The sequence below is a fragment of the Xyrauchen texanus genome, chromosome 24, assembly GCF_025860055.1.
Source record: "Xyrauchen texanus isolate HMW12.3.18 chromosome 24, RBS_HiC_50CHRs, whole genome shotgun sequence".
Classification (NCBI taxonomy): domain Eukaryota; kingdom Metazoa; phylum Chordata; class Actinopteri; order Cypriniformes; family Catostomidae; genus Xyrauchen; species Xyrauchen texanus.
The window spans coordinates 10,758,362-10,782,056 of NC_068299.1; the positions used below are offsets into that span (position 1 = coordinate 10,758,362).

The 23,695-nt window shown below is 39.1% G+C and overlaps 2 protein-coding genes across 3 annotated transcripts in view; both read left to right on the plus strand.

Moving 5' to 3' along the window:
• Positions 1–2,111: 2,111 nt before the first annotated feature.
• Positions 2,112–5,664, plus strand: med6 (mediator complex subunit 6). Its single transcript, XM_052090412.1, has 8 exons — positions 2,112–2,149; positions 2,447–2,606; positions 2,893–2,984; positions 3,301–3,383; positions 3,481–3,589; positions 3,682–3,797; positions 3,914–3,941; positions 5,036–5,664. The coding sequence occupies exons 1-8, from the start codon at positions 2,128–2,130 to the stop codon at positions 5,185–5,187; spliced, it is 762 nt and encodes a 253-aa protein (XP_051946372.1). The 5' UTR covers positions 2,112–2,127; the 3' UTR covers positions 5,188–5,664.
• A 637-nt stretch (positions 5,665–6,301) lies between these two features.
• Positions 6,302–23,695, plus strand: part of LOC127618106 (pecanex-like protein 1) — a 47,212-nt gene continuing 29,818 nt past the window's right edge. For both annotated transcript variants that reach the window (XM_052090361.1, XM_052090362.1), the window contains exons 1-5: positions 6,302–6,557; positions 10,547–10,761; positions 13,707–13,812; positions 15,096–15,129; positions 18,570–20,201. In XM_052090361.1, the coding sequence (XP_051946321.1) occupies positions 6,405–6,557; positions 10,547–10,761; positions 13,707–13,812; positions 15,096–15,129; positions 18,570–20,201 (2,140 nt within the window). In that variant the 5' untranslated portion in view covers positions 6,302–6,404. The remainder of the gene's footprint in view (positions 6,558–10,546; positions 10,762–13,706; positions 13,813–15,095; positions 15,130–18,569; positions 20,202–23,695) is intronic.

Below are 23,695 nucleotides of genomic sequence, written 5' to 3' on the forward strand. Positions count from 1 at the left end.
TTATAAATCATACTAAATTATGTTTTTTGAAAATGTAAAAATGCAGAAAGTTTTCTGTGAGGGTTAGGTTTAGGGGTAGGGTTAGGTTTAGGGGATAGAATATAAAGTTTGTACAGTATAAAAACCATTATGTCTATGGAAAGTCCCCATAAAACATGGAAACACAACATGTGTGTGTGTGTGTGTGTGTGTGTGTGTGTGTGTGTGTGTGTGTGTGTGTGTGTGTGTGTGTGTGTGTGTGGATAGCTGGTAGCCTACGGCTGATGTGAGTGTCTGGGTGTGTCGTGCAGATTGCGGTAAATCGTGCTGGGGTTGGAGTTCTGCTTTGTCCAGTCTTTAATTTTCATTCACACAAACACATGTGCACATGTACGCACAACAAGTTGACATACATTGATATGCGCCTCTGAATGCATAAACATGTAATTACTTATTGATGCAAGTTACTTTCAAATAAATTCAGGTCAATCTCATCTTGGGTTTGTGTCCCACTGACTGCTCTTTTCCCATGGCAAGACTTCACAAACCTTGCAGCTTGCTCTTGTGCATGACAAATATGGGAGTTTGGAGGAATTAGATATCCAATGAAATTGCATGTGGTGGTTTCCAAATTTGGCAAAGAAATTGCCCCTAATTTGGGTTTATGAGGTTTACAGAAGGATTATAAAGTTAGAATGCTGTTTTAATTATATTATTATTATTATTTTTTTTTTTTTTGTCGCACCCTTACAAAACTATAATTTACCACTGTGGCTATTATTTTATTCTGCTCTGTTTATGGATTAATACAATTCCAGGTTGTTCTGTTTTTTATTTTTTATTTATTTATTTATTTTATTTTTTTTGGTATTTTAATTTTGTTTGTGGTGTGTTTAATGATTTGATTTGCTAAAAAAAAAAGTCTAATGTCTAAATATCTGTTAAATAATAGAGCAATAAATATCAGTTATTGCACTACTTTTAATAGGTCTACTGTTTGTATATTATTTTGGTATTTGTTTTGTAATGCTTTGTATTTTTATATTTGTAATATGACTTCTAGGGTCAGCAGCCATTTTCATTCTTAATGTTATGCCTTGCTGTCATTTCGGAGGACCGATATGCATTCTCTGCCTTTAATGTGGCTTGTAATGAGAAAATCGCAAGAAAATTGACTTGCTTATGATCCGCAGACTGTGGGAACTCCTCTATATTGCCATCTCAATACATTTGTATTTGACCGATGTTGGGTGTTAAAGTTTGACTGTGGCTCATGTGGAAGTGGAATTTTATGTTTCTTTTCTTTTTTCATTTTTTTAAATTGATATAATCCTGTTTCTGCTCTGCAGGATTCATGTGGTATTTTACGCTGCAATGCACACAGAGAATATTATTGCAGAAGTCTGCCTGCAGCGACTCTGTTGGGTATTTGTCCTATCTGAATTCTTCTGTAGTGATGATATTTAACTAGCGTTGCATTGTTCTAAAAAATGGCATAGCCTATTCAGGGTCTTGTTGACTAGGCTTTTTCTTTAAAATATAATTATCTTCGTTTTTAAATTAACTAACCGCCTTCAAATCTATATAAGTATTTGTAAAGAACTCTCTCTCTCTCTGTGTGTGTGTGTGTGTGTGCGTGCGTGTGTGTGTGTGTGTTACTGAACCCATCTTAATACATGGCAGGACTGATTTGAGTGAAAGGCAATCTATTTAGCCCATTATTAGCAAACATCATGATGACATCCACTGCAGAAAATGTGACATCTTTAAATAAATAAATATATAAATAATTTCATTTCAACATTACATTTTCAAAATAATTAATACATTATTTCAACAGCCACATTGAACTTATGATGAAATGCTCTGCAGTGGCGTAACTTGGATCTTGCAGGAACCAGTGCAAAGAAACATTTTTATGGTTTATTTTGGTTGACCGTTGCTGAGCCCCTCTCACCCCGGGCTCTAGGGCGGCTGCCCACCCTGCCCTCCATCTAGTTACTCTCAATGCACGAGACTATAATAAAACGTTGAAACAAATGTGTTATAAACATATTTTTATGCATGTAAAAGAAAAACAGCGTTTGAAGCAATTCGTCATAGACCATCGACGACATTTGCGTCATCTGCCAGCGACTGTGCTGGAAGATGGCGTCGGTGGACTTAAGAGGTATTTTACTACAGAATTCACAGATATGATCATATTTATATTTTACAACTTTCTTGTTGGGCGAATCGATTTCTTCATCGAACGGAAACTGTGTTTAAAATATTATACATTAACATCTTCTTTAGAAGCGCCGCTATGGTTTGTTGTGGAAGGAGGCGCGATGTGTCATCAAAACATTTCGATTTTGGATTGTACCGTTTGTTTAGATTTTTGTTTCCGTTGTGTTTGTGGGTCTTATTTTTTCAAAGAAATGGCGTTTGTTTCGTCGTTTGAATGTGATTTTATTGTGATTGTCAGATAACCTGCTGGGCATCTCGTGGGTGGACAGTGGTTGGGTGCCCATCCTGAACCCCACTAATGTGCTGGAGTATTTCTCCGAGAGGAGCAACCCTTTCTATGATCGCACCTGCAACAACGAGGTTGTAAAAATGCAGAGATTAACCTTGGATCACCTCAAGTAAGTAACACATTGTCCATGATATTAGAAGCGGGTACACATGTAGGCTGTAGTCTGTTTCATAGAATACTTGAATAGTATTTGAAGCGAGAGACACAGACGATGTTAATCATTCATGTCTCTATGGTATTCTGTTACATAGCTATTATTATTATTATTTTTTAATTCCTTAATCAATTAAGATACACTACTAGTGGGGTTCTGACTGAATAGAAGAAGTGTGTGTGTGTGTGTGTGTGTGTGTGTGTGTGTGTGTGTGTGTGTGTGTGTGTGTGTGTGTGTGCAGTCAGATGGTAGGTGTGGAATATATTTTACTTCACGCTCAGGAGCCGATTCTGTACATCATCAGGAAGCAACAGAGACAGTCGCCAACACAAGGTGAGTTTATATACTGACACACTGCTTTATAGTTTCTTCTGTTATCTGCCTATGTGACTGTTGCTGTTTACACATGACGTATTTTTCCTTCCTCTCTGCAATAACTTGTCTTAATTCTTGTTAATAGTTCAAATTTTTGTCCTTAGTTTAAACTGTATTTAATGAAATCTAGCTGCACAGAAAAACTTGGCTTAGACATGCTGTAGAATCAGTATATATATCCAGCATTCGAAAACAAAGCTTTAAATTAATCAAAGAAAATAAATATTTTTGTATATTTTTATATTATTTTGTTATCTATTCACTTTTCCTGTAGTGATCCCCCTTGCTGACTACTACATCATAGCTGGAGTGGTGTATCAGGCGCCTGACTTGGGATCAGTCATCAATTCCAGAGTGGTGTGTTTAAAACTCACACTGACCTGAGTACAGTATCCCAACTCAACCTCTTTCAGTGAGAATGTTAATATTTAATCTATATTTTATTGTGTCCCAGCTTTCAGCTGTTCATGGCATCCAATCAGCATTTGATGAGGCAATGTCCTTCTGCAGATACCACCCATCCAAAGGGTACTGGTGGCACTTTAAAGACCAGGAGGAGAAAGGTGAGAACACACACAGCATCAGTTTAAATTTCTCAAGAACAGCTGCTCTTGCCAAGAAATGCAAAATATGTGTGTCTTGTGTGTGGTTGTAGAGAGGGTAAAGCCTAAATCTAAGCGGAAAGAGGAGCCCAGTTCTTTGTTCCAGAGACAGAGAGTTGACACACTGCTACTGGACCTACGAAATAAATTTCCCCCAACTTTCTATCAGGTATTATTAATACACACACACATTATACTTTTTTTTTTTCTTCTGAATTTTGTTTCTCGTAACATCAAATTGTGGTTAAGTTCTTACTCAATTACTTCCCTCTCTCTCTGTTTCAGCCCAAACCAGGAGAAAAGCCTGTCCCAGGTACTCAAATACACCTTGACTCAGTCATACATGCAGTCACCTTGTAACGTACTACTAGTGGAAATTTTTTACATTTTCTAAATGCTTAAATCAATATTCAGTATATCACGTTAATTTGAGAATCAGTGAGATGATTGATACTTTTGCAAAACTTCTTAAAATCACACCAGCAATACATTGTTGCTTTATTGAAAGGTTGAAGCTGCTATATTAGAACTGTAAATGGCATTACATATAATTGTATGAGTCATTATCATGTTGCATTGGATTTGCAGGTAATCTTCTCTACATGCATAAAATTGCTAGACTTGCAATATATCCAGTTCAATGCTTGTAAAGGTTGACATACAGTACCTTACCTTACTGTTGACAGAAATAAGGATGCTGTAGGTAGAGGAAGTGATTTAAATGTAAGGCCAAATACAGTTGTGTTGTAATTTTAATTTGATGGTGGATCTTCTATAAAACCACAAAGCACACAAATATGCGTTTTCTATCGTGACTATCCATTCAAACATTTAACTAAACTTTAAAGGGGTCATGACATTTTAATATGTCCTTCAAGGTACATTTATAATATTAGTAAAGTTTAAGCACAAAAAACAGTCATGTGTTTGTAAAACATGATCATTTTCCACTCTCATTCTGACCCTCTGTCAGAAACGCTTGGTTTTGATGCTGCTTCTCCTTTAAGACTTGACAGTAAATGCCCACTGTTATGATTGGCTCTCTACTCGACTGACCTGCTATCTCCTTGCCATCTCACTACTCTCCACTACTGGTAAAGTAGGAATTGATGTGTTGTGGAGGCGGTCAAATGCAAATGTCTACCACAGTGTGCCATCACAATGTGGAGGAAGTAAAGAACGAGTCATTATGGCAGCTTGGTTTCAACAAATGCTTTCTTTGCAGTGAGGAGGAAGTTTTGAGTTCTGAAGCTTACAGTGTGTTTTATAGTACAATGACCTCTTAAAAAATCAAGGAAAATGTGATTCCTCGTGTCATGACCCCTTTCAATTTGGTGACATTAGATCATCCTGCGTTCAGCTCCAGTGTGCCGTTTTTAATTTCTCTTCCTTTTATTTTCTCTATAGTGGAGGTAAAGAAAGAGCCAGAAGTGCCTCTTGAGACTGCAAAGCCTCAAGAAGAGAGAGAGACAAAACCTCCGGCTCCACCTGCCCCTGCTCGCCCAGTCCCTCCCACCTCCAACAAACCACCACCTGAGAAACGTGCTCGCCTGCAGTGACACGCTGATCAGCCACAATGTGTGGCTTCTCACAGCCTTGCTGTAGCGTTGATAGACTGCATAAAACACATACAGATTCAACATGCACACTCCTATGAGCAGGTCTCAGCACCAGCTAACTAAAGGTGGACTGTATTACGGTTATTACACAGAATTTTCCTCATAATTTAATAGTAGTTTTTGTATTAATGGAAGTTAATTTTCTCTGTTTCGTTTTCTGTATTTCAGTGTTGTTGTGTTTTGTCATTGTGCCATGAGCGCTCTCACACACTGTTGAGTGAAGCTTAGATTTAATCTGGAGTCATTATCCATAACCTTTTTGTTGTCTAGCGGTAATTAGTTTTCATGCATATTCTGTACAAACCTTTTTCTGCTGATTAAAGCTCAGTCTTTGTATGTCTTTTGTGATACAATAACTTGGCAAATGTGAAACTATGATTGTTTATATGGAAGTTTGTATTTTTGGTGCTCCGATAGAGATTATATAGTGCACAGCATCTTGTTGTGGACATCTGGAGATGTGTTTCATCAGAGCTGCTGCATGATTCTGAATTGCGCTCTGTTTTTTGTGCGTTAAAACAGATTCCTAGCCAGCAGATATATTCTGATGAAGTTTCCATTTTATTCATATAACAATGACAATTTGCTTGACCCAAATACAACCAGGCTTGACCCAATGAATTCCACCTGAATGCGTACTGTACCCGAGTTGAAAGCAAGAATGCATAACTGTTTGATAGAATGAACATAATATTAGTTTGAGGAAAACTTATTTTTATTAAGAAAAGCATAAACATTGACTAAAAGTTTTTTGATAGGATTGTTTACTACATAATTTATTTAGATAAACAGGTTATTTAAAAAAAAAACAGCATTGACTAACAGATTTTTGATAGGATTGTTTATTTTTTTTTTATTTATTTAGATTAACAGGTTGTTTAAAAAAAAAAGCAGCACTTTTTAACAGCGTAGCCCCAGAAGTTTTTGTTCGTCGACGCCCGCATTCACCACGCGGTGGCGCTGCAGAATAACCCGTGTCTCCAGCACGCGCGGCGCCACCCTTTGCTCGAGCTGTGCGCAATCGAGCGGAGGCGCGCGATGCACGATGGGACGTGCAGCGCAGCGTTGGAGGACCCCAGAGAAGAAGATGGCAGCGACGGGGATCGACTGCCCTGCGCCGTGCGTCCTACTCCGAGACGGTTAGACGGGGGGTAAACATGGGGTCGCAGACACTGCAGATCCTGCGGCAAGGCGTGTGGGCGTCGGTGACGGGTGGATGGTACTACGACCCGCACCAGAACACCTTCGTAAACGCTCTTCACCTTTACCTGTGGCTGCTGCTGCTCTGCCTCCCGTTCACACTCTACATGGTGAGAGATGCAGCCGTCCGTCTTCCTCTTCTGTCCATCCCACCATCCTCTAACCCTCCGTATCCCTCTCTCCATCCCTCTTTCTTTCTCAGTCCTTCTCTGTCCATCCGTGTCCTCTTTATCTCTAATCTCTCTTTTCCTCTTTCCATTATTCAATTCATCATTCTCTCCATCCCTCGCAACCCATCTCTCTCTTTTCCTCTCATCATTCCATCAACCCCCTCTTTCTCCATCCCTTTCCTACATTCTCTGTATCATTCCTCTCTCTCTCTCTCTCTCTCTCTCTCTCTCTCTCTCTCTCTCTCATCTTTCATCACTCTCTCAATCTATCACAGCTCTGTTAATTATCCTGGTCTTTACACTGTATTTCATATTTGTTCTGTTTGTAGGAACAACTTTATTACAGCTGAATCAATTCAGTTCTGGTTTAAAAGTGAATCTTTGTTTAGGTCTTGACTGTTATGCAGGATTGTCTGTTGAGTTCTGGTGTGGATTTTGTTTGTGATTGCTTCACATTGTTTTTTTGGGATTGTGCTTAAATCTAATCAGTACTTAACGGTGAACTAGAAAAGATAAAGTTTGATGCTGGCTTGTCAAAGCCTTGCCTAACAGTTTTAAAAGCTTCCGAATGTAAAGGAAAGATAGAAAGACAGACTGACATATGTCAATGTAAGTCTATGGGACTTTTCTAAAAACCAAAAGTCTGATCAGTTGGAAAATACATAGCACACTTTGTCAGAACAGTCTGAAGGTCTGTACCAATTTTGATGGATGTACCTTTAGGAGTTGGTGTTAAAAATCACGGTCTTTGTTAAAGAATTTTTGAAGAACCCTAAACAACGTCTGTAGAATAACAGTATGTTGGCTTTGTAAGGCCAACATAATTATTATTAATAACTAAACATCCACATCCGACATTGGGTCAGGTGGGTTAAAGGAATAGTTCGCCCCAAAATAAAAATTCTCTCATCTTTTACTTACCCTCCTGCCATCCCAAATGTGTATGACTTTATTTCTTCTTTAGAACATAAACAAAGCTTTTTCAGCTTTGTAGGTCCACACAATGCAAGTAAATGGTGACCAGATATTTGAAGCTCCAAAAGCACATACAGGCAGCATAAAAGTAATCCATATGACTCCAATGGTTTCATCCACGTTTTTATGATATGACAGGTGTGGGTGAGAAAAAGATCAATATTAAATTCTTTTTTTTTTTACTATTAATCCCCACTTCCACATTCTTTTTTGGTGATTTGGTGATTTGCATTCTTCTTGCATATCACGGCCTACTGGTCGGGGCTGGTCAAAAGTGGAGATTTAAAATGAAAAAGACCTAAATATTTATCTGTTTCTCACCCACACCTATCATATTGCTTAAGAAGACATGGATTAAACTACTGGAGTCAAATTCATTACTTTTATGCTGCCTTTATGTGCTTTTTGGAGCATTTAGTTAGCATTATGAGGGCCTACATCTTAATTTGTGTTCTGCAGAAGAAAGAAAGTCATACACATTAGAGGTCGACCAATATATCGGTTTTCCCGATTAATCGGCACCGATAACGATTTCTGGAACTATCGGTTATCTGCAAAAATCCACACCTATCATTTTTCCCTGTTGTGTCCGGTGATGGAGCGGCTGGGAAGGACGCGCTGTCATTATACAGTATGAGAGCGGCCTCTAGAGGCGAAATAAAAACTATCACTGATGCCTCACGATGGTTGTTTTGACACGTGAGACTGCACGTTGAATGCAGAGGAACACTAAATGGAGCTGAACAATGCAGATTTAAAACACCAACAACTAAAAGGTATGTATACAGTACATGTTGTCATATCATTATAAAGTAATTAATTTCTTGAACAGATGCTGCATTAATAGAGAACAGCAGAATGTTTGCAGACCAGGCTGAGAGGACGCTAACATTAAAGCTAACCTCAAGCGGTTAGAACAGTGTGACAAAATACAAAGTCCTACACAAATGTTTAAATAAAATGTATTACCATCTATTTGCATTAGTTTATTTCCAGTCACGTTTATGCTTTAGCCAGCTAAGTTGTATATTTAAAGGTAGTGAGAGATTTGAGAAAAAAATCTTCATGCTGCCGAGAGAAACGTATAAACAGATCAGAAATGCATCTGATTTTAATTCATTTTTTATCCTCACAGTAATACGTATTTTTGTCCTTTTTATTAGATAATCATCAAGTGATCGGTGTGCATGTGTGTGACGAGTTTCTTTAAGAATTGAAACGAGCGTAACAGCACAAAATACAAACAAAAACATCACTGAATCTTATAGAAGCGTTAAAAAAATGCACAAGACATTGCAATTCACTAGTTTGCCCTAGTTTCACATTAAAGACCCCTCACCAGAAGTGAAGTGATGTGATCAGCCATATGGAGACATACAATAGCTCTGTGAATCACTAAAGGCTGTGTTTAATAAGTAAATATATAGTATGCACAGCTCCAGCATGTTAGTGAATGGCGCTGCTCACGAACAACATCTCAGATGTAGATGCTCAATAGTTTGTTTCACTTATAATATGCATTTAGAATGGAACTGGAGGTGCATTTGACCAGAATTTGAATAAGAAGCGAATTAAACTACTGTGAACTTGCCTACAAACAGACACATACAGGACTTCCTGGAGAGTTTGAATGGAATGTCAAAATAAAAGTGGGAGGGTTTAAAAAGTGCACGATTTAAATATATTACTGTTGTATTTAAAATTAAAAGTCAATAATAATAATATTACTAACTTTCTTATTATTATTATCATCATCATTAGTATTTGTTTACAATTTATAACAATATTTAAATTGAATGGGTTCCAAAAAATAACTGTGTGAATGAAAAGTGGACTGATGTCTATACAACTAAATTGAACAAAAAAGAGATCTGAATCCTTTAAAGTCCAGATGTAAGTTGAAAATATTTTGGAAAAAATAAAACACTTTTCTACTGATGACTTATACTGGAGTTTCTGGAATTGTGCTGCTACATTATCCAGTATACTAGTTAATGTAAAGTGTTTCTTAATAAGCTGTACATTTATATTGAAATAATGTGTAGTTAGAGGTTTGTGTTTCTTTACATATTAAAGAGTACTCCCAATTAGTTCAACGCAATAATGTAAAGATATTTTTGGCAGAGCGGAGGGCGGGGCCCCTCTCGATGGCTAATTAGCCTGATTAGGGGCCGGGTGTGCGGAATCACGACCCGGCCCCGCCCTCCGCCCTGCCACATTCCTCCCTCATTCTCTCAGGCCGGGGAGCCCCTGGCATGACGTACAAAGCCTTCCCACGTCAGGGCAGGTCCATCTTTAGTACAGATAGAGGGACCGGTGTCACTCGTTGCTCATGTTTTGCATTTAGTTTCCTGCTCAGACCAGGGAGTTCGTCCACCCATCAGGGTTCTTATTGGCAACTTCTTTTGCCTTTCAAACAAAGCTAAAGGCTCAACACATAAAGTCCTACAGTTCTGCCATCAACAAGCAAACAATTTATGTGCCTTCCAGCATTGTGTTATACAGGTATTTGCGGGTGAATATAAGATTGGATTATTTGTGTCAGATAGGTACAAGTGTTTGGGGTAGTATTGTGTTGGGCAGCTGTGTTAGAGACACAGATGTTCATTCAGAGCCAGGCTGTTTTTAGCTGCTTCCCTCTGGTTGAGACTTAAATACTGCTACCTTTCTACATAACCTTGTAACTCTGAATATCAGGGTCCTATATTCATTTCCAAGATCAATACAACAGCAAGATGTTGTTAGGGTGGAAACGTGAGCATATCGCAATCAAGTGCCTCGGAGTAAGTTTCTGTGGAACTGATGAGTTGCTTTTATGTCCGAATTTGAAATCCTGTGTGTTTTTGTTGAATAGGAGAAATAAAAGTTTTTTAGGTCTAACAGAAGAACTCAAAATTTGCTTGCTTCTGCTCAGTTGAACATCTCTTAATTTGTTTCTCTCGCTTTCTCTGTAGGCATTGCCCCCTTCCATGGTGATTGTAGGTATGTACTGTGGGGTGATAGCAGGTATGTTTGTGCTGCTGAAGGCAGTAAATTATCGCCTCCACACCACACTGGATGAAGGGGAGGTGGTGGAGCTGCGTGCCAAAGGAAGCGAGGGACGGGGTCAGGCAGCACAGCGCCAGCAAGAGGGCACCAGCACCCGGCAGGAGGACTCAAACGGGCCTGGGTAAGAAAAATATTTGGCTAAGACATAACACCAAATTCGGAACTACTGCACCGTAAATTAATTTTACAAATGGGTCTAATACTTTTCAGAAAGGTTATAATTCAGCTAAGGTAGGTTCTGATTCAGCTTATGAGGGTTCTGATTTGGCACAGGAAGGTTATGATTCAGCTTAGAAAAGTTCTGATTCAACTCCAGAAGGTTCTAAATCAGTTCAGAAAAGGTTCTGATTCAGCCACAAGTAGGTTGTGATTAAACTCAGGAACGTTTCTGATTCAGGTCTCTAAATTTCTAGTTAAGTTTAGAATGTTTCTGATTCCTATCAGAAAGGTTTCCTTTCTGCTCTAAAAAGTTTCTGATTTTACTCCGGAATGATTTCATTTGAGGAAGTTTTAATTCTGCTCAGGAAAATTCTGAAGAATTAGTAGAGCTGGAGCTCAGCGGTAGAGATGTTTCTGAGAGATAATCTGCTGTCATTCTGGATCCATTCATCACCCACTGAGAGAGCAGAGAAGGGAGGAGGGAAAGGGGTGAGTTAATCAGGAGAACTAGAACACACACAGCTGATTGCCTTGTTCATCAGCTCAGAGAAGTCAGAAATGGTCTGCAAACTATCATGGGTGAAAAGATTGCTTGAGGTTGCACATTTTCTATGAGAGCAAGCATTGCTGAATGAGTCTGAACACATTAAACATGATTACTCTAATCATCATGAATCAAGCATTTTAGGGAACTGGTTCTACAGACATCAACAACTTTTCATGCATTGCACAAGAAAGCATGGTTTATTTTCTTACATTCCTATGTGTCAGAGAGAAATTGAGAAGAAACTGTGGCTTGAGCACACACTCACACACACGTACACATTTGGTGGGACATTCCTGGTTGTCGGAGTCTGTAAGTAAGAGTACGAAAAAGGAAAATATATGTGGTTTCTGCTTTTTCTGATTTGAAGAGCTCATGTGTTTATAATTCTCACAGAGACCTGCATGTATCTCCTGAATGATATCATGGATGTAATTTCCTGTGATGTCATACCTCTACTCTGAGATTAGGCTCGCTTGAGATGAGCAAATTCTTTGCAAAACCAATCACTGGTGATCACTGGCAGTGCATTCTGGTTAGAAATCTCTCCGACTTGCTGTGATGTCACGGTGACGTATGTCAAAAATACACTCGCGAGTGCAAGGCGGAGCCAGGCGGCGCAGTTGCGTTTTCCCAGCTGCGAAAACTTCATGCATGATGGGAAACAACGTGCTGATCACACAGCTTAATGCTTTTTGGCTTAAACAACTCTGATGTTGTGTTCTCTTCTGAAATATTAGATTTTGTTAACTTTTGTGCTTACATTATGTGTGAATATCCCCAACACACTGACAGTGTGATCTCTGTATGCGAAATGTGATTATCATATTTCTAAAATGTCTGAACTTTTGGGTGGAATAAAATTGCAAAAGCACATGAACACAAATCACGCCTGACTGCCTTTGATCTCACAGGTGTCTGATCCACTATGAGAAGTAAGAACTGTCCGACTTGATACTTATTTCACTCCTGCCCTGACTGCAGCTACCTACTCTTGTCTACTTTAAAGGCGAGGTGTTTTGCCATCTCAAAGGAGCCTATTTTAATTGTGATATGATCGGTCAAGCAAATGATGTAAGAATCGATGTAAATAAGCTACAACTAGTAAAAAGTATGGAATAAAATACAATATCTCTTCAAAAATATGACATGGTTTTAAATACCTTGTCGCAACAGATGCACTAGGTTTCACAAAAAGATTTTTATTTTTTATAATCCCCTTTCTCCCAATTTGTAATGCCCAATTCCCACTTCTTAGTAGGTCCTCGTGGTGGTGTAGTTCAATCCAGGTGGCGGAGGACAAGTCCCAGTTGCCCCCGATTCTGAGACCATCAGTCTGAGAATCTTATCACATGGCTCATTGTGCATGATACTGCAGAGACTCCGCATTTGGAGGCTCATGCTACTCTCCGCGATCCATGCTCAACTTTCCACGTGCTCCATTTAGAGGGAGAACTCCTAATCTCGACCACAAGGAGGTTACCCCATGTGACTTTACCCTCCCTAGCAACCGGGCCAATTTGGTTGCTTAGGAGACCTGGCCGGAGTCACTCAGAACACCCTGGATTTGAAGTCGCGACTCCAGGGGTGGTAGTCAGCGTCAATACTTGCTGAGCTACCCAGGCCCCCTCACAAAAAAAGTTGAATCGTTATTCCAAAAGCTTTGTTGCAACAACTTTGAATATGAAATGCAATTTATGCATTTTTAACTCATCATTTTAAATTCTGATGTGTGCTAATTGTTAGTTATGTCAACTTTTTGGAGAATACTAGCATGGGTTCAGAGCTGTTTGACTTGGACTAAGCTATAAAACTCCAATTATCATGTCATAGGGTCTTTAAAGACAACGTGTCTTTTGTTGTTCACATCTTCTCCCCGCATGAAGTTTACTTTATGCCTGCAGCTCAGTACACAAACAGTGCCAGGTGTGGCTTGGGTGACTCATCATGAATATTAATTTCATTATGTGACGTTCACCGTAACTGATTTTGTGAAAGGTGGACGTTGGTTGGTGCGCATTAGCTGTAGGATTACCACTCACCATTTGTTTTATGAGGCCAGCTAAAAAATTCCCTTTGCACAAGTTCCAAGCTGAATAAACCTCTCTGAAATTGAATTATCTCCCAAATGTAGTTATTTCTAAAAACGAGGCAATGTGATCTCTGCTAAAAGAGTGTCAGACATTCGATATAGAGGCACTAGATATGATCTCTCTGCTGGCGTCTGAGCTGTTGTGGCTCCTGTGCAGTATGATCATAAATTACATTGTTTACTCCTTGAACTCTCAGGGGTCATTCCAGTGTTAGTGTGTTGCTAGGTAACTAACCCTCTATTGTGTGCATGTGTTCGTGTGCCCACGCAGTGATCCGGGAGGTGGAATAGAGATGTCTGATTTTGCCCGACAGGAGACGCCACCGGTCGACTGCAGTTCACGGAATTCTTACGTTGGAATGGACTCCAGTCATCAGGTTTGTGTGTGTTAACATTCATTTGCATGCATGTGAGGGGTGTGCATCCAACTTTTGTTTGTGGGTGATTTTGTATCTACAGGTACTTTTGACCTGATTTTGTTCATATTTTTTTTTTTTTTAAACTGGTTTCTTAAGTTTTTTCAGAAATGTGTTACAACAGCTGCACATTGTCAGTATCACCACAGCCAAAAATGTGGCAGTAATTCTTTTTTTTAATGTTTTTTGTGGGAATAACATTTACGATAATCTTATTGTAATGTAAACATAATACTTGGTCCCTTCAAAATCCAATAAAGTTTCAAATTAATTCATTGTGATAATCATGAAGAATAAATACTCCTGCATGGGTCGCAATAGTGACCTTGAAATTTATAATCTTATATTCCTTAAATATTTCTTTATTTTGATGTTCGCCATGGCATATTTTGCTGTATTTAAAATGGGGACACACTGATAAAAAATCTGTGTGCCTACAATAATATCTGATATTAGCCTATATTTAACAACATCTGCCGATACAGATGTTTAGTTACTTCCGGTAGTTAATAACTTTATTCTTTATGTCTCTTCATGTCTTCCATGTTACAGATTGACTGGTCTCAGTTATATACAAAATGCTGAAATTACAAGTTTTTCTGCCCACCTTGACAGGACATAATTGTCTCTGATCATCGGCTGTTTTAAATAATCGGCAGATGTCCGATAGTGCTGATAATTGCCTTTATTGGCCTATACCGATGTTTGGCCGATACATCAATACGTCTCTCGATCTAAACATAGCAAAATGTGTTGATCAGAGCCGAGAGTACTACACTGTTATTGGAAGCTGAAATAATTTTTTAATTAAGAAAATATTTAATAAACAAACTCGCAAGTGGGCAGGGAATGTGCAAAACTTTGCTTTTTGATTATTAGTGTTGGCTGAATGAATTTGTCCATGTTTAGAGTGTGTGTCAGTTTAAAGGCAGAATCTTGGTCTTTCACTGTAGTTGATGTTATGTGGTGAAACCCCAGGGGTGTTATGTTCTGGTTTATAGTACTGCTTGTACCAGATGGGGAGTTGTGTATTGGATCAGAATCAGTTTTGAAGTCATTAAGCAGAAACTCCGGCTGGAATTGAGGTCTAGTTGGTTGTGTTATGTGATTTTAATTACAAAGGTGTGCTTTTGTGTATGTGAGCTAAATTAGTAACAGTGACTGGAAGTCACAGACATCATGGTCTCATGGACTCATGAGAGTCATTTCATCGATCTCATCTCTCTCTCTCTTTCTTCCTACAGATAACAGCCCATGGAGGCCCAGTCACAAGCAAACGTGAGACATTGATTTTTTTTATTTTATTATTATTGTCTAATAAAATAAATCTGAAAGGGTTAATTTACCCAAAATTAAAAATTCTGTCAGTTTTTACTGTCATGTTGTTTTAAAATTGCATGACATTACTTCTTTCTTTTGAGTATGCAGAAAAAATATATTCTGCAGAATGTCCTGGCTGCTTTTTCCATACAATGAATGTGAATGTAGATGCACATTGTCAAACTTTACCAAATCTTTTATTAAATTTAAGGTAATTTTTGGGTGAACTATTTCTTGAAGGCAGTTTTGATGGCTGGAGTTCGTATTAACAGCAATTCCAAAGTCTCTGTCCCAAACAGTGTGTATTTTGGGGGGTAAAAGTTGAGTAAATTGATTTGTCAGTTTCATAATATCTTGTTTAGACAGCTGTAATTTGGCCATAGATACAGTTTAAACTATATCAGTGTCAGAAATTAACTTCTTTTATGGGCAATATTTGCCCTCTGGATTTCATTTTCAGATGCATTTCTTCCCTTTATGAGGGCATATGTTATTCTAACCATTCAAAACATAAACTGTCTCATTCGTATGTCAAATACTTTAATTGAATTGATTAATTAATACAAATTCTCAAGATTGAGAATGTATTACCTCTTACCCCAAGAATTAAATCAACATCAATTAATACTTTGGACTATAACAGAAAATTAAGTTATCTTATATCATTAGTTATCTTCTGGGCTTCACAAGTGCACATATTCCTGCTGAACTCTCCATGGCCTGGGCACTGTGGTGGTGCTCCATTTTATCCTAAGATGTTTCACACCCCCAGTAACTTTTAAGCAGAGAGAATACAGGGCGTTCTTTTGTGTTCACTGAAAGGTTTATTACTTTTTTAGTTTTAAACTCAGAGGACACAGAAGTGTAAGTAAAGTTTATTGTAGTTTTAAATAGAAATGTTCCTTATCAGAGAAAAGAGGTTTTCTGCAGACAGCAGCGATATGTCAAAAGACCTGCAGTACTGTGGGCACAGGGCAGGTCAGGGATGGCTTTGAATAAAGAGGAAATGCTAAGTGAGAAAGAGAGAGAGATCTAGAGGATGAGTTAAGTCAATAAATAAGTGATAAAACTTGACTCTCTCTCTCTCTCTCTATCTGTGTCTCTCTGTGTGTATCTTTGCAGGAGTATGTGTTAGAAAGATTCTCGATGACAATAGCTTGAGTTTGGCTCAGAGTTGCAGTCAGGACCAATGTGTAATCTAAATGAACACAATCATAGTTTATAATGTAATGCAAGTTAGTCTACAGAAAGTTCAGTATTAATCCAACTTAAACATTCTCCCAAAACAAAACTCTTTTAACACAATATAAATTCAGACAGACTCTTATGTATAGCAAGTTTCTGCCTGTTCTGTTGGCACAAAAAAGGATTCGCAAAATAATGACTCCCTTCAACAAAACTCAAATCTTACCCTGCGTTTCACACTTCACATAGATCTTCTTGCCCTAAACTCATGCTACTGGTTGAGTCAGTATTGTTATGTCCAGTCTAGTGAAACTCAAATAACAGATTGCAATTCTGTTTGGTGACACTGCTGGCAAAGAAATTACACACTTCACCATTAAGAAATATCAACATCAAGAAACATTATGAGAAATATTGTGTGCGAAACAGTTAGCAAAATCACACACATCCAATGGCCAAAAAAACTGTGTAGGTGCTCAAACAAAAAAAGGGGAAGCAGCTTCAAAAGATAAAAGTCAGCACACCACAGAAAATGTATTGTAATTTGGTGACGTTTCAAGGCACCCGGCTCTTCACAAAACTGTGAGAGAGAATGATAATGTGGATTTGGCTCTTTTACTATGAACTGGTTAACAGGACATTAACCAAGGTCCATTGAAAAGTCTGTGTGTCCTTAGCAGAAGTAAGACCCTTGTTCCTCTGTCTGTGGTTTTGTTCAACTGGAAAGTGTTTCATAAAAGTACAAAGCCTTTAATATAGAGCTGAAAGCTCACTCTGACATCTGACAATCGCTCAGCGGTTAAGGCTCTGGGTTACTGACCAGAAGGTCGGTGGTTCAAGCCCCAACACAGCCAAGACACCACTGTTGGGCCCTTGAGCAAGGCCCTTGACCCTATCTGCTCCAGGTGCGCCGTATCATGGCTGACCCTGTGCTCTGACCCCAGCTTAGCTGGGATATGTGAAAAATACATAATTTCACTGTATATATATACAGAAATGTATGTATAATGTGTGACAATTGATCAATTTATTTTTATTTATTATTTACTTTATACAGTATGTCAGTTCCCTCTGTGGTGTCTCTCTAACTGAAAGATTGTGATCCAGTATATTTTCTGTGAGTGATGAGATGGTGGTGTGATAGTGTTTTCTTAGCATGTTTCATAAATACAATGAGAGCAGCATCAGCAGCAATTTGTGCGGTTTACCGGTACTAACGAAGTACCATGATACCAAAAAAATTAAAACAGTACGATATCATCTTGTTGCTTATTTCAGTATCATATCACAGTGTGCTGTCATTAGCTAAATTATATGAGATGTGGCACAATTTAAAAAGAAAAGAATACAACTCTGGATATGGCCAAGTGTGATCTTTAAACAGCATATTTACTTTTTTTGGTGAAAAAAATTATAATTATATTTTTATTTAATAAAACATTTATCATGGAATCCAGAAAAATGGAAAATGCATAATTTGAATCTGTAAGACTTTATGCAGTTATATTTATCAAGCAATTTTCTGTGTAATTCTATAAAAAAATCTGAGGCTTTTTATTTGTTGATTATAGTATCAATTTAGTATGGATACTGAGGTACCAGGCCTGGTATCATACTGAAGCCAAAATGTTAGGATCGGAGCAACCCTAGCACCATTATGCTCTGGGCTCAGTCTTTTTAAAGCACAAGGGGCTTATGGACAGTGTGTTTTTGTGAAAGATGGATGGAGTGCGGTGTGAATGGAATCTCAGTAATGTAATTCTAAAAGAGTTTGCCAGATGACTACATCAGCTTGTTACAATAAGTCAGGGCTCGGGAAACTGCATGTTTTTATTCCAGAAGAAATAAGAAATGTTCACTTTCTCCCTCCAAAGGGGTAGTGAGTCATTTCTATGTTAAAATAGCTTCTGTTCCTGCTTAATACTTAACAGACAAGTATAAGTAAGCAATTCATAGGCTGATTTCCCTGTTAAGTGTAAATACTGGGGCTCTAAAATTGCTTCACTGGTAGGGTGTCCCAATCAGGCTGATGCAGAAGCGTTAGCTCAAACAGTAGTATGACATTTGGTGTGAAGTTTTTGTTTGTTTGACCAATGGCAGACAGGGGAGAGTTTGGAAAAACCTGTTTAATAAGTCTTTGTTTTTTAAATCACACACTTAGTCGTAGACTAAATTTTACTGACTTAATTTTGTGTTTTTCTATCCCTCTTTAGATTTGATGTCAGACCCAAAGTTGTTCTGCCTCGTCTCCAATGACTCTTTCGCCTCTATGCAGCCCTCAACCTCTTTGGCTCAGGACCTCTATGGCTCCACCCCCCACCCTTTCAGCCAATCTCTGTCCTCTTGTGATACAGAAATTACCGCCCATCTTTCCACCCACTCACAATCGTTCCGAAAAGAGTCATCTCGTCCTCGTGGATTGCCCCGCACCTCAAGCTCTGCGGGATCTGCTTTTCCAGATCCTTCTTTGCCAGAATTTAGCCTGTATCCTCCACCCCGCCGGGGAGGACTGGACCCTGTATGCGAAATGGAGGCATCTAGGTCACAGAGGGCCCCAGAGAGCTCTGAGAAGCCATATTCTGGAACTCCTAGCTCTTCAGGAACAGAATGTCACAGACAACATTTGAAAGAGCACCGCAGGATATCACGGTCCATGTCCCGGGAGACGGGCGAAGGGGAGTGTGCCGGAGAAGGGGGATCTGGGCTGTACCAATTGGAGTGTGTTCAGGGGGATGTTTCAGGTGGTGCGGCGGGTCAGGAGAGAACAGGGAGACGAAGTGCCGAAAGTTTGCGGAGTTTAAGCACTCGTAGCAGCGGCTCCACTGAGAGCTACTGCAGTGGGACGGAACGGGATACCAACAGCACCCTGAGTAGCCTGCACAGTGAGCAGACCAGCTCCACACATGTAGAGAGTCTGCTGTCACTCACTGGGGATGAGAAGGTGACTGCAGGACACAGCGATCCTCGTAACTCTAATGTGGTCTCGGGGGAGGCTAATAAAAACCCCCACGCCAATGAACTTGCCACCAAACTGCCCACCAGTGATACCCCTAACTTTTCAATCTCAGAGTGCCAGCTTGGAGAGGGCACTCTGGAGGCAGGGTCAAGAACTAGCATAGATGTTTCTACTGACCATGGCCACAAGCACCAGGAGGCAGAGCCTAACAAAGTCCACCCCAAAACGGGCAATGTTGTTCACCGGGCTGCCTCTTCTTCTGTCGCTTGCCGCGCTGGTCGTCGGCGAAACAATAAGCAGCGTGCGAGCAGTTTTGATGCCAGCAGGCACCGGGACTACGTTTGCAGGCGAGGCATGGCAAAGCCTCGCTCGGCAGTATTCATGAAAGGAGAAGAAGACTCAAGCGATCAGAGCGAACTTAGTTGTGCCTCCAGCCTACACTCCACCCACCAGCTCAGTACAGACTCATCATCCAGCACGCCCCACTCCTGCCCCTCCCCCGAGGATTGCCGTGGCCCCCTAAGGGCCAAAATTCTCAGTGTGCAAACCCACAGTCAGAAGGACAAGGAGAAAGAAAGAGAGAAGGGCAAACGCAGAGCTTCACGGCGCACTCCGAGTATAGGCAGTGCCAAAACACATGCCCGGGTCCTGAGCCTGGACAGTGGCACTACTGTCTGCCTTAATGACCCACGTCACTTGGGCGCACCAGCAAGTTCCAGACCCCTCACAACCTCCAAGTCTGACTTGGAGGCAAAAGAGGGGGAGGTATTGGATGCGGCATCCCTGCTGGGAAGGGCCTCTCAACTTGAGTCAGTGACCCGATCCAGAAACAGTTTGCCCTGCCCTATCTCCATCAGTCACACGCAAGACACAGTAACAGGATCACTGGGTGAGCAGACACAAATACACTATTCCCATTTCTATTAGAGCATGTACATGCACTTATTCATTAAGATCCATGAGATCATTAAAAAGTGATCTAATGGTGAAATCCATCTGAAGTAGGAATTTGCAGAACAATTTGCATGAATTTCACTGACGTTTAAACATAAATTTTGGAGTCGAATAGTCAAGTAAGAAACCCTCAGCAAACTAAAAAAAAAAATCTGTGTTGATGTGATGTATTAACTTAATTACTGAAATAACTATTCCTACAGCTAAATCCGACACTAAATTCTGCTGAAAAGGGGCATGTATCTGCGATGTGCTTGCCTTGCATTATGATCATTGTACATTAAATATTGAACACGACACACATTCACTGAATCAACCTTAGCTAAAACTGGCATATTTATTGAAACAATTCAATGAATAGTGCGAGACCAATAGAGCAATCCTAATAGCCTGTTCTAAATGGAATTCACCAAGTAAAAGATACTTAACATCAAAGTCTTCTTAGGAAGTCAGTCCATCTTTGGGATGCTCCTGGGAAGCTATTTCCTGTCATGAATGTGCAGCTCTCTACTTGAATGGGAAAAGACAGAAATCTCCAAAACAGTTGGTCAAGATTTGATCAAAAACATGTTTCAAATCAGCAGAAAAATCTGACAACACTGGGATCATAAACTGTGCTTCTTTACCTCATATTATGCTGTATAGCTAATGCTCATTCTCATGTTGATTGACAGATGTCTGTAACTAAAAGATGATTGGCTCTTTTACCAGTAAGGCGTGACTTCCTTTCTATATCCTTTCACCGTTGTGTGCTTTGAGCTCCTTGGTTGGGCATTCCAATTTCTCCTATTCGTTTAAATATAATGGCTTATCTGTGCTAAATAGTCTCTGCTTAACATATTAAAACAGTCAGAATATTGTTGACAATAAACTGGTTAGCCAAATCTAAGATAAGATAATGGACTGTAAGAAATGTACAGTAAACCTGATGTATTGTTCTAAACATGACGTGCACACAGAATAAAAGATAGTACCAGTCAAGCAGTCGGCACATCGTTGAAAACAGTACACATTCTTGAACATCAGGGTAAAAATTATTTAAAGGAAAAAGGCACACATTGCCTAAAATAGTTTCTAGGCTACCTACTCAAAGGCATGCATTTTTGATGAGCAAAATTAACATGTCAGCATGTCTGTTGAAAGACAGGACCTGACGCACCTGAGCCGATTATCCTGCACTTAAAGCCCGCTCGGCTGGAAAATAACTTGCAAGAATGCACAGATTTAAAGAAGACTCATGTGAAAACATCCATAGCGACTTTCAAGTCAATTTTTGGAAATCTGCCTCCCGCATCACCACTAAAGTGATTTCCATTGCTACTTGCGAGAGGACAGTTTTCTGTGCATGCCGCGAATGAGAGAGGGAAGAAGCAGTTGCAGCCTGAGGTGAATTGAAACTTTGTATACATCTGCTCCAGATATTATCTTCTTTTTTTTGACCAATACTTTATTGTGCTTTTCTTAAGAGAAAAAAATAAAAAGTTACCAGCTTTAATATTATCAATATCATTATTTTCCCTGACTTAATTCAGTGTGGAGGACAAAACTGATAACCAATATAAAACAGATATACACAAGAGAAACAGATGTACATACATAAAGAATACATAAAATAAGAGAACTATATACATAATGTCAAAGATAAATGAATTACAGGAAGAGAGTGTCTGTTAGAATAAAGGTAATTAAGGTGTCTATCAAAATAAAAGGTGAGAAAAGAAACAGATAAAACAAACAAGAGAACCTGAAGTCCCGCTTGCCTTAATTTACATCTTCGTATACTCTCCTATCCTATACTTTTAGATCACTTAAGTTTTAAGAATGGAATTCAGGCTGTCATGAGATCGGTTCCAGTGCAGAATAGTTATAATCTTTGCTCCATTAATTAAGGCAGTGGATCGCTCCAAACGAACAATATCTATAAAATAGGACAACCATTGCTGCTTTGACAAAGAATTAGGAGGAAACCAAGAACTAATGATAGTTTTCTTTGCAGCTGTTAACCTAGAGAAGAAAGTCAGTTTTGATTTAAAGTCAGGGTTACAGAGGAGTCATCATTAAGAAGGAAAAGACATGGCTCAGGATCAAGTGTCAGTTCCAAAAGTTGTGATAGAACAACAGCGACTTGAACCCAGAAGTTGAAGACCGGGGACATTCCCAGAATAAATGTAAAAACCTACCAAGGAAATAAGTTTGATTCTAAAACGTTTCAAGGGTGTATAATATATTCTGTGGATTACATTGTAGGTTAACAGCTGGTGGGCAGGATTTTTAGATGAGACTGAAACATTTTGCCATATTGTTTCCCAATCAAAACTGTGATCCTGTGCTCCAAGCTCTTTGTCCCAAATTCGAGTAATACCAAGAGTTCCACATTTCTCCATGACTAGACTACCATAAATAATAGAGACCTTGGCTATTTTCCCCTTCATGGATTCAAACCATTTTGCCATGGGGTGAGATGTCAAAGGTCTGTCCCAAGGAACTCCATAAGCCTTAAGTGAAGATCTCAACTGTAAATACTAGAACCATGAGAATCCCGGCAGATTATAACAAGACTGCAGATCCCGAAATCTCCTTAACCCTGTCTCATCATAAATATTCTCTAAAGTGTTAATGTCTCTATCTGACCACAGCGAACAAGTGTATGGTTTCAAGTTTCGTAATAGGTAATAATTGTTCCAGATAGGAGACCACATACAAAATTAGGATGAATGATTAATGTATTTTTCCACCAGATGCCATGTAGATATCGAATTAGCTATAATTGGGCCAAATTCTTTAGAAGCTTTTTTAAGTTTGATTCCTGAAAATAGCACATCCTGCAATCTATGATTCCTCAATTAATTTCAACTGTGGAACCAGGGAAGGTTGTACATCTAGCCAAGAGTTTAAAAAATCTGGCAGCGATAGGCCACCCAAAGACTTAGGACGTTTCAAGGTTTTTTGTTATTCCAAATAAATTTAGAAGTTATCCTCTGGAGGTCTGTGAAACAAACGTTAGGGGGAGAAAATGGTAACATGGAGAATAGAAAATTTAAACGGCCAAATACATTCATCTTTACTAATGCAATCCTCCCTTGTAACGTCAATTCCAAACATGACCATCTTTGTAAATCTGAATGCATTTTATTCTGAAGTGTGACATAATTCACAAAGCTGACATTTAAGTAACCGGGAGGAATGCATAGACCAAGGTATGTCAATTTTGAAGTATGCCGCTCAAGAGGGAAACGGTTAGGGAGGGGAGTCTTCTTCGCTGCTAATAGGGACTTTCCCCAATTTATTTTATAACCTGAAAAAGAACTAAATCTAGAAAAAAGGTTCATGATCTGAGAAAGCGAATTAGTAATGTCCAAAAAAATAAAGGATTATGTAATCAGCATATAGTGAGATTTTATGACTTGTATCTTTAATAATTATTGGGGC

What these genes read in the sequence shown, in the direction of transcription:
- med6 (XM_052090412.1), top strand. Translation starts at nt 2,128, where the DNA reads ATGGCGTCGGTGGACTTAAGAG. An exon ending in GGCGTCGGTGGACTTAAGAG is followed by an intron (nt 2,150 to 2,446) that starts GTATTTTACTAC and finishes TGTGATTGTCAG; the next exon opens with ATAACCTGCTGGGCATCTCG. An exon ending in CAGTCATCAATTCCAGAGTG is followed by an intron (nt 3,384 to 3,480) that starts GTGTGTTTAAAA and finishes ATTGTGTCCCAG; the next exon opens with CTTTCAGCTGTTCATGGCAT.